We start from the raw sequence: 11,271 nt of genomic DNA on the forward strand, positions 1-11,271 counted from the left end.
GCTCCTCTTGCTGCGGAGGAGAGAGGAAAGGTCATGGGGAGTTGCACAGAGGATGCACTGAGTCAGGGTTTCCTGGGAAAGAAGGTTCCAGGGAGAGGGAATAGCATGAGCAAGGTGGAAAGATGTGTTTGGAGAACTGTCTGTGGACCCTGTTGCTGAGGTGGGGGGGTGGGAGTAGAGAGGTTGGAGAGACGGACAGGTGAGGATTCAGCCCACTAAAGGCCTTGCATGCCTTGCTGGGGCATTGAGGCCCAATCCCATGTAAGGTGAGGAACCCTTAAAGGATTTCAAGCAAGGGGGATATGTGAACCGATTTGGACTTCAGCGAAATCACAGTGATGTCTGTATGGGTGACAAGGACATTAAATCTTCCTTTCTGACGACTTCCTGGAGCAGCCGATTCGCTACTGATGCTGCCCACCTCCAAAAGACTTTGGAGACTTTTTCATGTTTTGTTTGTTTGTTTATTTGTTTTCGGTACGCAGGCCTCTCACTGTTGTGGCCTCTCCCGTTGCGGAGCCCAGGCTCCGGACGCGCAGGCTCAGCGGCCATGGCTCACGAGCTTAGCCGCTCCGCGGCACGGGGGACCTTCCCAGACCTGGGGCACGAACCCGCGTCCCCTGCATCGGCAGGCGGACTCTCAACCACTGCGCCACCAGGGAAGCCCTATCCTGTGGTTTTTAAGTATCCCTGCACACTCTGCCTGTCTCTAGAGTATTAAGTCCAGTTGCGCTGTTTTGACCTCTTTGTTTATTGAGATTATTATTTACTTGCATTAAAATGTACCAATTTCAAAGGTACAGTTTGATTAATTTTGGTAATTGTATACCAGGTGTAACCACCACCACGGCCCAGATATAGAAAAGTTACTTACCCTTTAAAAGTTTTCCATCCCAATTTGCCCCAATTCAGTTTTGAGACACTTTATTGAGTTTGACTGCTTTCTCTAACATCGACTCTCCGGGTGATTTAGGAAAGTCACTTTACCTCTCTGGATGTGTTTTTGCTTTTATAACATGAAAAATGCCAGAACAGATGTGTTACCAAGGGCCCTTGCAATACTTTCAGAAAATGAGGGGGTAGGGTAAGGGCGGGAATCTCAGCCTTGCGTCCTCATTCTTCACACAGCACACGCACGTGGCAGATCCTAGTGGGAAAAGCCTGTGGTCGCATCAGAGAGAATTAGGTTTCCATCTCCTCTCTTGCTAGTGTGTGTGTAACTTTTTGTAAGCATCAGCTTTCTCATCTCCGATATCAGGCTTATTAACAAGGCCTATTTGTTTACTGTTGTGAGGATGAGTTGAGATGCACCGGCAGCCTTAAATGTTAGTTGGTATTTGTATTATGGCATAATAGAAAGGCACTGCATTCAACCATCTCAGTTACTACACGTTTATGCAGGCTGATTCTCACAGCCACGCCTGTCGTACAAGCGCGACGTAAAGCGGGTCTGCTTTATGGCACCCTGCTTCCGCCGTAAAGCGCCGTTGGCAATCCCGCGTGAGTGGGTTGACGAGACGACTTCCAGGTGAAAAACGCGATTCTTGGAGGTTGGCTGACTTGACGTCTTCCCCATGGTCAAACGCGGGAGCCGGAGCCGGAGCCGGAGCCAGAGCCAGCTGCTCAACTCCCTAACTAAAAAGCAGAAGAAGCATCTAAGGGATTTCGGCGAGGAGCATCCCTTCTATGACAGGTATGGAGAGGCGAGGCTGGGACCGGCGCTGCCGGCGTCCTTTCCCGGTGGGAGCCCGCGTGTCCCCGCGTTTGGTCCGCCGGTGCCCCGGGGGTAGTGACAGGGCAGCTCCCGCCGCGTGCCACGCTGCCCCGGCGCCGGCCTAGCTCGCCCGGGGATCCTGGCGGCTTCCCGCCTGAGATGGGGTTCTTCGCCGGTCTTCCTACCCTTTGTTGAGCCTGTAGTTTGATGCTAGACGGCACGCCTCCTGTGTGGCGACTGGGCAGAGATTTTATAAGCTTGTGTTCGTTTTCTATGTTTTTAAAGAATTGCTTGGGGGCTTCCCTGGTGGCGCAGTGGTTAAGAATCCGCCTGCCAACGGAGGGGACAGGGGTTCGAGCCCTGGTCCGGGAAGATCCCACATGCCGCGGTGCAAGTAAGCCTGTGCGCCACAACTATTGAGCCTGCACTCCAGAGCCCGCGAGCCACAACTACTGAGCCAGGGTGGTGCAACTACTGATGCCCGCGAGCCTAGAGCCCCTGCTCCGCAACAAGAGAAGCCACCTCTCGCCGCAACTAGAGAAAGCCCGGGCGCAGCAACGAAGACCCATAGCAGGCAAAAATAAATAAATTAAAGAAGTTAAAAAAAGAATTGCTTGGGGGCTTCCCTGGTGGCGCAGTGGTTGAGAGTCTACCTGCCAATGCAGGGGACACGGGTTCGTGCCCCGGTCTGGGAGGATCCCACATGCCGCGGAGCGGCTGGGCCCGTGGGCCATGGCCGCTGAGCCTGCGCGTCCGGAGCCTGTGCTCCGCAACGGGAGAGGCCACAACAAGAGGCCCGCGTAGCGCAAAAAAAAAAAAAAAAAAAAAAAAAGAATTGCTTGGGACCCTCGACATCACCTATCTATTCAATGACCATGAGGAAAGTAATGTTTGGGTAGTTGTGGGTTCCTCTCTAAGTGTCCAGACTCTCAGTTATGATCTTAGTGCTCATCCCACCCCTTTGGGCTGCTTTATCAACAGTTAGAGGGATAGTCTACTTAAGAAACTTGCTAGAAAAGGTGAACCCCGAGGGCTTTTATTTGCCAAAATTTCCCATCTTTTGGATGAGAGCCTGTTACTGTGTGACTGTAGTATTTGTCATGTGGTCTTGTTAGGCTTTTTCATTCGTCTCTTATTATCTATTTGGCATATCCTTCCAAAACCTGTCCAAATGCATATGGAGTTTTTACTTGACAATAGATATAATGTATTTATAACGGTATAGTCTGCCATGTTCATTTAAAGTTGTATCATTAGACTTTTCCTAATTGCTACATACTAGTAGTTAAAGTTTAACATTGCCTGTTTCTTCTCAGGGTTTCCAGAAAGGAAGCAAAACCACAGACTTGTCAACTGGTAATGCTTTATACCTTCTTTATGATAGTAGATTCTGGACTGTTACTTTTAAGATTATATATGGTACTAAAGTTTGGCTACATTTCCACTCTCTTTGATTTTAGATGTAAGCTATACTTTAGTAATATTGCTTAGTTTTAAGTGCAGATGTCTGTTAAAATGCCATTGTGATAACTAACATAGTATAGAGTATGAAACTGTCCTGAGAGATTAGCCTGTTAAGGAGGCTTACCAGAGGGCTCTTGGTGAATCCTAAGAGGGAATGTCGTGTTTGCTTAACATAAAATAGAGTGCAAAATCATCAAAGGTCTTATTTCATTACCACAGACTCAGAAATAAAGTACACTTTTTTGTTGTAAGTTTTCCTGTTGCTCCTTTAAAGGTGCCAAATGTCTGACACATAGGTTAGATCGCCTTATAACCTAAAGCTCCATGTGTTTAGTTTGCTGTCTTCCCATGTGGAACATGAGCAGTTCAAAGAAGAGGAAGCGCTTCTAGAATCATAGCTAGATTAGCTGTTTTAAACAAATTTGGTGCTAGGTTTGGTTGAATAGATAGGACTGCGTATTTGCAGAAAAGCTAGTTTTTATCTAGAAAAGTCTGAACTTGGTTCCACTGTGGACCTGATGATAGTCGTGGGGTAGCAACAAGAACAGTATAATTTTTGTTTTTAAAATCCCCATTTTCCTTTTAGTCAGAGAGTTTATAGATACTTCAAGTTCTGAAAGTGAAGCATAGAGTGAACCAGAACAAGTTTCTGGTTACAACAGACTACTTGCCACATTAAAGGATGTCTCCAAGGAAGATGAGGAGGAGGAAGAGGAAGAAGACAGTGTTCTAGATGAGACAGAAATGAATCTTGAAGATGGCGATAGTGACGTCATTGTGGAGGAAGAGATGGCAGTAGAGTCCACTGACATGCAGAAGAGTGAGTGTCTTTGATGTGGGTTTATCATCTTTGCAGGGACCACAGACAGATTGCCCCAGGGGCAGGGTGCCTTGTACCACAGAGCTGGGTGAAAGCACATGGATTCAAAGCAGAGATTCTTAACATTGTTGGGCTCTGTGATATCTTCCAGAATCTGATGAAAACACAGGACCCTGTGGCCATAAAAATGCAGAAATGACATTTTTGCTTATGATTTCCAGGATTTCATCAATCCTACTTCAAATTCCCCTGATTGGGAGGAAAGGGAACATAATTCTGTTTTTGTAATGGTCTCAATTTATGAAAGAGATTATTGTTCCTGCCTTAGAGGAACCAAGTTTAATGGAAGATAGACATAAAATATACAAAACTTTTCAAGCATCAAATCTGAATGGAACCGATAAATATAAGGTGTTAAAGAGATGCAAAGTGGTCACATGCTGCCAGGGTGAATGAGGGGAGGCTTCAGAGAAGAGCTGGGACTGAAAGCTTAAAGGGACTCTGTCTCGCTCAGACATCTAGGTGACTATTGTTTTTTAAATTATTATTAATTAATTTATTTTGGGCTGCATTGTGTCTTTGTTGCAGTGCGCCGGCTTCTCACTGTGGTGGCTTCTCTTGTTGTGGAGCATGGGCTCTAGGCACGTGGGCTTCGGTAGTTGTGGCACACGGGCTCAGTAGTTGTGGCTCACGGGCTCTAGAGCACAGGCTCTGTAGTTGTGGCGCACGGGCTTAGTTGCTCGGCGGCATGTGGGATCTCCCCAGACTAGGGCTTGAAACCACGTCCCCTGCATTAGCAGGCGAATTCTTAACCACTGTGCCACCAGGGAAGTCCCCATAGGTGACTTTTTTTTTTTTTTTTTAATGGTTTGCTGTTTTTTTGTTTAATTAATTTATTTTTTGTTTTATTTTATTTTTGGCTGTGTTGGGTCTTCATTGCTGCATGTGGCCTTTCTCTAGTTGCAGGGAGCGGGGGCTACTCTTCGTTGCGGTGCGCGGGCTTCTCATGGCGGTGGCTTCTCTTGTTGCAGAGCATGGGCTCTAGGCACGCAGGCTCAGTAGTTGTGGCACTCGGGCTTAGTTGCTCCGCAGCATGTGGGATCTTCCCGGACCAGGGCTCGAACCCGTGTCCCCTGCATTGGCAGGCGGATTCTTAACCACTGCGCCACCAGGGAAGCCCACCCATAGGTGACTTTTTAATTTAACATTAAAATCAACTTTATTGAAGTATGAATTACATTCAACAAGGTGTACCCGTTCTAAGCATGTAATTTGATAAGTCTTGACAAATGTGTATATCTATATTGTCATCGCCAAAGTCAAGATACAGAACACTTCCAATACCTGCAAAAAGTTCCTTCTTGTCCTTTTACAGTCAGTTTCCCAGGCCTGGCATCAGGCAACCACTGACATGCTTTCTTTCACTATGTATTAGTGTTTCCTATTCTAGAAATTCATATGAATGGAAGCATACAACAAGTACCCTTTTGCACGTGGCTTCTTTGGCTCCTCATGTTGTTGTGACTCATCCGTGTAGCTCATATTAGTAATTCATTTCTTTTTATTACTGGAATAGTAGTCCGTTGTCTGAATATATCTGGGTAACTTTTTATATTCTATTATCTTAATGCCTACTTGCCTTACTGTATTTTTTTCTATACTTTAAGGTGTCACACACCATTCTTAGTATTTTCATTCATCACTTGTACTCGGATAAAAAAATCGTTGCCTCAGACTTAGGGATTGTTTTAATTTTGTTGGTTTTCCAGTTTTCTTTCATGTTTTAGGTTTTTAAAAATGAAAAGTTTGGCTTTTTAAATTATAAAAGTAATATACATTTACTGTAAAAATTTAAGAGGGTAATATAGTTAACGTATATCTCCTCCACCCTGGGATGAACACCTTTAACATTTTATAGAACCTTCCAGACTACTTTTTTATGGATATATGAGTGAATATATATTTGTGTGTATGTGCATAATGGCCTCATACATTTCTGTAAGTTACTTTTTTCTTTAATAATATAACGTGTGTAACTGTGGGTTACTGCAGCTAGAACCCTGGTGTCCAAGCTCCCAGGCCAAATCTCCTTCTACTACATTACACTACCATGGGGAGGTTTAAAAAAGAAAGGGAAAGTATGAAGGGTGATTTTTCCATAAATTAAATCCACTTGAAAAGGCGCATTTGGAGAGTCAGAGAGTACTGATATTGTTAGAAAGAAGAAAGGTTGAAAAGCTGGTTAAATCTCATTCAAAAGAAATCCATATGTACCACATTGTAAAAAAGAGAAGGAAGACGGCATTCATGATTACTGGGCTGGCAGGGTAGGGGACAGTTGCATGCTGGGGGTGGCTCTCGTACTGGCTCTTCCACTCTTCACACTTGTGCTCGGCCAGGGCCAGGGACCGCTGAGGGAGATCAGAAGAGAGGGTGGTGCCTTGGGGGTTCCAGGGGGTTGTGCAGCTGGCTCCCTTGCCACCCAGACTGCCCCAGGGTTCCCAGCCCCAAGGATTATGGAGCATCCCCACACCTGTTTGCTCTGCAGTTGCTGTCCTGCACGCATTTTCTCCTCCAGCACTTTCTGCAGTGTCTCCTTGGCCTTCTGCTCATAGCTGTTTTTCTGGCCTTCCATCCGTAATAGCAACTTATTCATTCCCCAAGAAGTGTATTTCTGTAAATTTGAGGCAATTCAACAAATACACGTTGACCTACTGTGTGCTAAAGCCTGAGCCGGGATACAGAAATGAAAAGAAATTGGTCCTTGCCCACAGGGCAGAGATGTCAGTAATCTGGTGGACCTTCTTCCAGGCTGGAGGCAGGCAGGGAGAGTCCCTCAGGTGATGTGAGAGGTGAGTGGGGATAAAAAACTGCCCTGGGCATGCTGGGCATTCTCCCCTAGGCCTTCCACAGGCATTTGAAATCCGACATTTCCAAAGGGAAATCATCTTTCTAAACCTGCTCCTATCTCAGTGGCCAGCATCACCACCCACCCAGTCTCCCAAACCCTAAACCAGGGAATCATCCTTGATTTCTCTCTCACCTTCTTCAAGGAATCAGTTCATCATCAAGCTTTGTCAAGTCAGCGTCTTTAACGGCTCATTCGTTACCTGTATCCTCTATCCCTACTGCCACCTCCTTAGTTCAGACCCTAGTGACACTATTATATGGATTATATAGAGACTATGTGTTATCTTCATGCCTTGCCTCCCTTCAAACCCTTTTCAGTCCTGCAGCTAGAGGGTTCTTTCTAAAACTTAAATCTGATCCCATCACAACCTGCTTAAATCTCTCAGTGGTTCTCAGTGTTCTAAGAATCAGGTCCAAACCCCTTGGCATGGTTCCTACTTACAAGCCCAGACTTTGATCTCATGCTGCCTCCACGCAAGCTGAACTGCTTGTAGGTCCCCTAAGCACTGTGCTTTTCAGCCTCTGCCTTTGCCCATAAAGCTTCTTCTGCTTAGAGTATCGTGACCCACGCTTCTCACCTGGTTAACTTCTACCCATGTTCAAGATGCAGCCCTAGAATCATAAATTCTGATAAACTTGGCCAACCATACCTACCCCCCGACTCTTTATGGATTAGGCAGTTTTACTGGTGTTCACATAGTATCTGTATTTCTGATCTGTGGACTCATCTGTCTCCTTTAAGGGATTGTAAACTCCTTTGGGGCAGGGAGCATTTTTTAAAAAATAAAATTATTTTTGTAGGCTTGGGGATCTGAACAATAGTAAAGTCAAGTTTTAAAAATGAATACATTTGTATTTTTAGAATTTCTCCTGGCTTCAAGGTCAAAAAGAAAAAGACACAAGAGCAGCTTTGCAAATTCACTGGGGGTCTTGCCTTTCCAGTGCTTTTCATTCTTACGCCCTGTGATTTTTGGGAAAGCAGGAGCCTTTTACTGTCGATTCTGGGTTACCCAACTGGGTAAGAGATAGTCTAGATAATGCAGATTTAGAGTTCAATATCAAATCATTTCCATTTAGCTTTGGAGTCATCTGAAAATTTGGATTTAAATGTTGAGTGGGTCTTATGTTCTTGGAATTATCATTAGAAACCAGATACAGGAGTTACTGGTTGAGATCATACATGGTTATGTCCAGGTTATTGGACTTAACCATGCTGATCACTGACCAGCTTTATCCCCCTTTGAAAACGAGTAGACTGGCATTCTGGATTATATGTCAGTCTCTTATGAGCTTGGTTGGCATTACTGAAAAAATAAAAGTTGTGGATCCGCAAACCCATAGACTCTATAGGCTATGTTCCCCTGCAGAATTCTAACTACACGGCCACCTTATCTTCCTAACATCAAGTGGGAGCAGTCTGGCCGGTCCATCTCGTTCTCTTGATCTTGAGTCCTCTGCAAAAGACATCCCCCTTTTCTGCACCAGCACGTACGTCACAGCCCTGAAGAAAGTGTAGACATCTGAGATACGTTAACAGTGGGGGAGGGCTGATATCCCGTGAACAGACACATAAATGCCTGCTAGACCTGGAAATTGAAAACCAGAGAGGCGGGGCCCCACTGGTTTTGGCCCAGGCCACCAGCCCCTGGTGTTCCCAGCAAAATGTTCCCAATGTGGGAGTTTGAGGAAGCAGGGAAAGGCAGGTGGTGTGAGTTCATTAGGACTTGAGGCCCTCAGCCTCGCACTGAGGCCAGCTGAACCCCCAGAGCGTGCTTCCTGCCCTCCTATGGGCTGCTACTCCTAAAGGTACTTGGTTTCAACAGTTATTTGTGCATCAGATTAAAGACTGAAGGGAGAGGGAACAGCAAGCCTAAATTCTTCATATCATACGCCACCTCCCTTTCTCTTCTTATTATATAAGCAATTCATGTGAAAAAAAAATAAGGCAAGCAAAACAAAACAAAATTACCTGAAGTCTTGCTATCCAAAAGTTACCATTAGTATTTTGGTGTATACTTGTTCCAGATTTTTCTTTATTTTCAACCCTTCATTAAGGCCATTGTAGTGTTGACAGATGATGCTGGCACAAGCACTTGAGATGAGGCTCCTCTTTTTAAAATACTGTATTTGCATTTGGCTTAATTTGTCTCAGGCCCTGCCTTGCCTGGTCCCCAGCGTGGTGTTTTCTGCTGCAGTCTCTGTAAATTGGAGTTGGGGTGATGGGGCGGTCAGGCAGGGCTGTGTGTATCTGTGTCTGTATGAGGGAGGGCGGGCACACTTTCCAGTGTTTCTGGGCAACAAGCAGGCACGCACTGCGGTTTCCTATCCCTCAGGCCTGGGCTGTGGAGACAGGGGAAGTACCAGGAAGGGGTGGACGACCCCGACCCAGCTAAATGGAAGGCCCAGCTCCGCTGTGCGCTCAACAAGAGCAGGGAATTCAACCTGATGTACGACGGCACCAAGGAGGTGCCCATGAACCCAGTGAAGATATATCAAGTGTGTGACATCCCCCAGCCCCAGGGCTCTATCATTAACCCAGGTGAGGCCCCAGCTGCTGGGGAGAAGGTGGACAGTGTGCCAGGTTCCGGGCTGGACCCTTAAAGCGATAGTCGACTTGAAAGTCGCCTCGCTTACAATGTTGAAGACTGGTAAATAAAGCAAGAAATCCTGTCCCTAGAAAGAACCCAGAGAACAAAAGATATAAACTCAGCACAGTCTTCCTGCCCACCCAGTGGAACAGTAAAGCATTAGAAAGAAGAGGGGGTATTGAGTTCTATAAAAAATAACTTCTCTTGGGACTCAACACTGAGAAGAGAGGCCAGGTAGTTTAGAAGAAGGAGGGCTTAAAACTTAGAAGGTCTGAGTTATAAACCTCGGTCTTTCCATTTCACTACTTGTGGGACATTGAATCAAGTCATTCAACGTTTTGAGCCTCACCTTCTTCCACTATAAAATCTGGGTTCTCATCTTTCCTGCGTATTTCAAAGGCTGTTCTAAGAATCAATTGCCATGACATTATGAAGGCTGTTAAGTTCTCTTTATAAATGATGGGTAAGTGATCATTTAATTTGTATGGTATTTTTCCTAGGAGAATACCACCTGATCCCTATATTTACTCAATGTTGAGCCAGTTCCGACTAAGAGCCAGATAATTTAGACTTGACCTCCAGTGCATCTAGTGAGGCTCTGCCATGAGGGAAGGGTCTGTCTTCACAGTAAGCTTATAAAGGAGAGAAGCTGTGCTCCTTGGGTCCTTAGAAGGGATGCGAATGTGTAGAAAGGGGTTTAGAGTAGGAATTAAAAGATTTCTAGGAGAAGGGAGTAGGGTCTGCAGCTCCTGGATAGGGGAGGGGATGAGAGCTTGCACTGGGGCTCCGTAGGAGGAGCTGGGAGTGGGGTGAACACCCTTGGTTCCCACTCTTTGGCATTGAGGGTGCACACTGAACCCAAGGAACCTCTGTGCTGGCAGTGCCTAGCTTGAACAGTGGGTCAGCTGCAGGGATGACAGTGCAACGTGAGCGCCTCACTTTTGACCTTTGTGTGTGTGTGTGTGTGTTTCTCGGGTAGGATCCACTGGATCTGCTCCTTGGGATGAGAAAGATAATGATGTGGATGAAGAAGATGAGGAAGATGAGCTGGACCAGTCACAGCACCACGTTCCCATCCAGGACGCCTTCCCCTTCCTGAACGTCAATGGTGAGTGGGGTGGGGGGTGGGACCGAGGCATGGAGAGGATGTAAGGGGCTTTGATTTTGCAACCGTTGACACCATATCCACCATTGCACTGGGAGCAGCGACCAGGCCCTGGGGCCAGGCTGCCAGTCTGTTAGCAAGTAGGAGTCATAGGCAAAGGAACTCCGTAGGCATAGTTATCCCAGTGGGGTGGCTTCTAGGCAGAGAGAGCATCTTCTGAATCTTATGTGATAATTCAGAGAAATTAAAAAATTAAATTCATTCTCAATCCCACATACAAATACACAAGCTGTTACAAATTTTGCTGATTTCCTTCAGGCCAAGTGCAGGGATCCTTTTCGTGAATTGTAGGCAAACTCTTCTGCTACTTCCCTCGGTACAAATTTTCTGTCACTGCCTTAACAGCCTCTGCTAAGGCTGTATCATGGGAAACTTGTGGCTCTACAGCTCTTAATACTAGGCTCTGATACAATTTCTCTACTAGAGACTTTTATCTTTTTAAATTAATTAATTAATTAATTAATTTTTTGTGGTACGCGGGCCTCTCACTGTTGTGGCCTCTCCCATTGCGGAGCACAGGCTCTGGACGTGCAGGCTCGGTGGCCATGGCTCACGGGCCCAGCCGCTCCGCGGCATGTGGGATCTTCCCGGACCGGGGCACGAACCCGTG

General features: G+C 46.1%; 1 protein-coding gene across 1 annotated transcript; it reads left to right on the top strand.

Annotated features, from left to right (window-relative positions):
* Positions 1-1,490: 1,490 nt before the first annotated feature.
* Positions 1,491-10,931, top strand: LOC309808264 (interferon regulatory factor 6-like). The gene is made up of 3 exons (XM_082628367.1): positions 1,491-1,693; positions 9,242-9,447; positions 10,476-10,931. The coding sequence occupies exons 1-3, from the start codon at positions 1,575-1,577 to the stop codon at positions 10,646-10,648; spliced, it is 498 nt and encodes a 165-aa protein (XP_082484493.1). The 5' UTR covers positions 1,491-1,574; the 3' UTR covers positions 10,649-10,931.
* The last annotated feature ends 340 nt before the right edge of the window (positions 10,932-11,271 follow it).

The sequence above is a fragment of the Mesoplodon mirus genome (assembly GCF_964341445.2).
Source record: "Mesoplodon mirus genome assembly, chromosome: 7".
NCBI classification, from domain to species: domain Eukaryota; kingdom Metazoa; phylum Chordata; class Mammalia; order Artiodactyla; family Ziphiidae; genus Mesoplodon; species Mesoplodon mirus.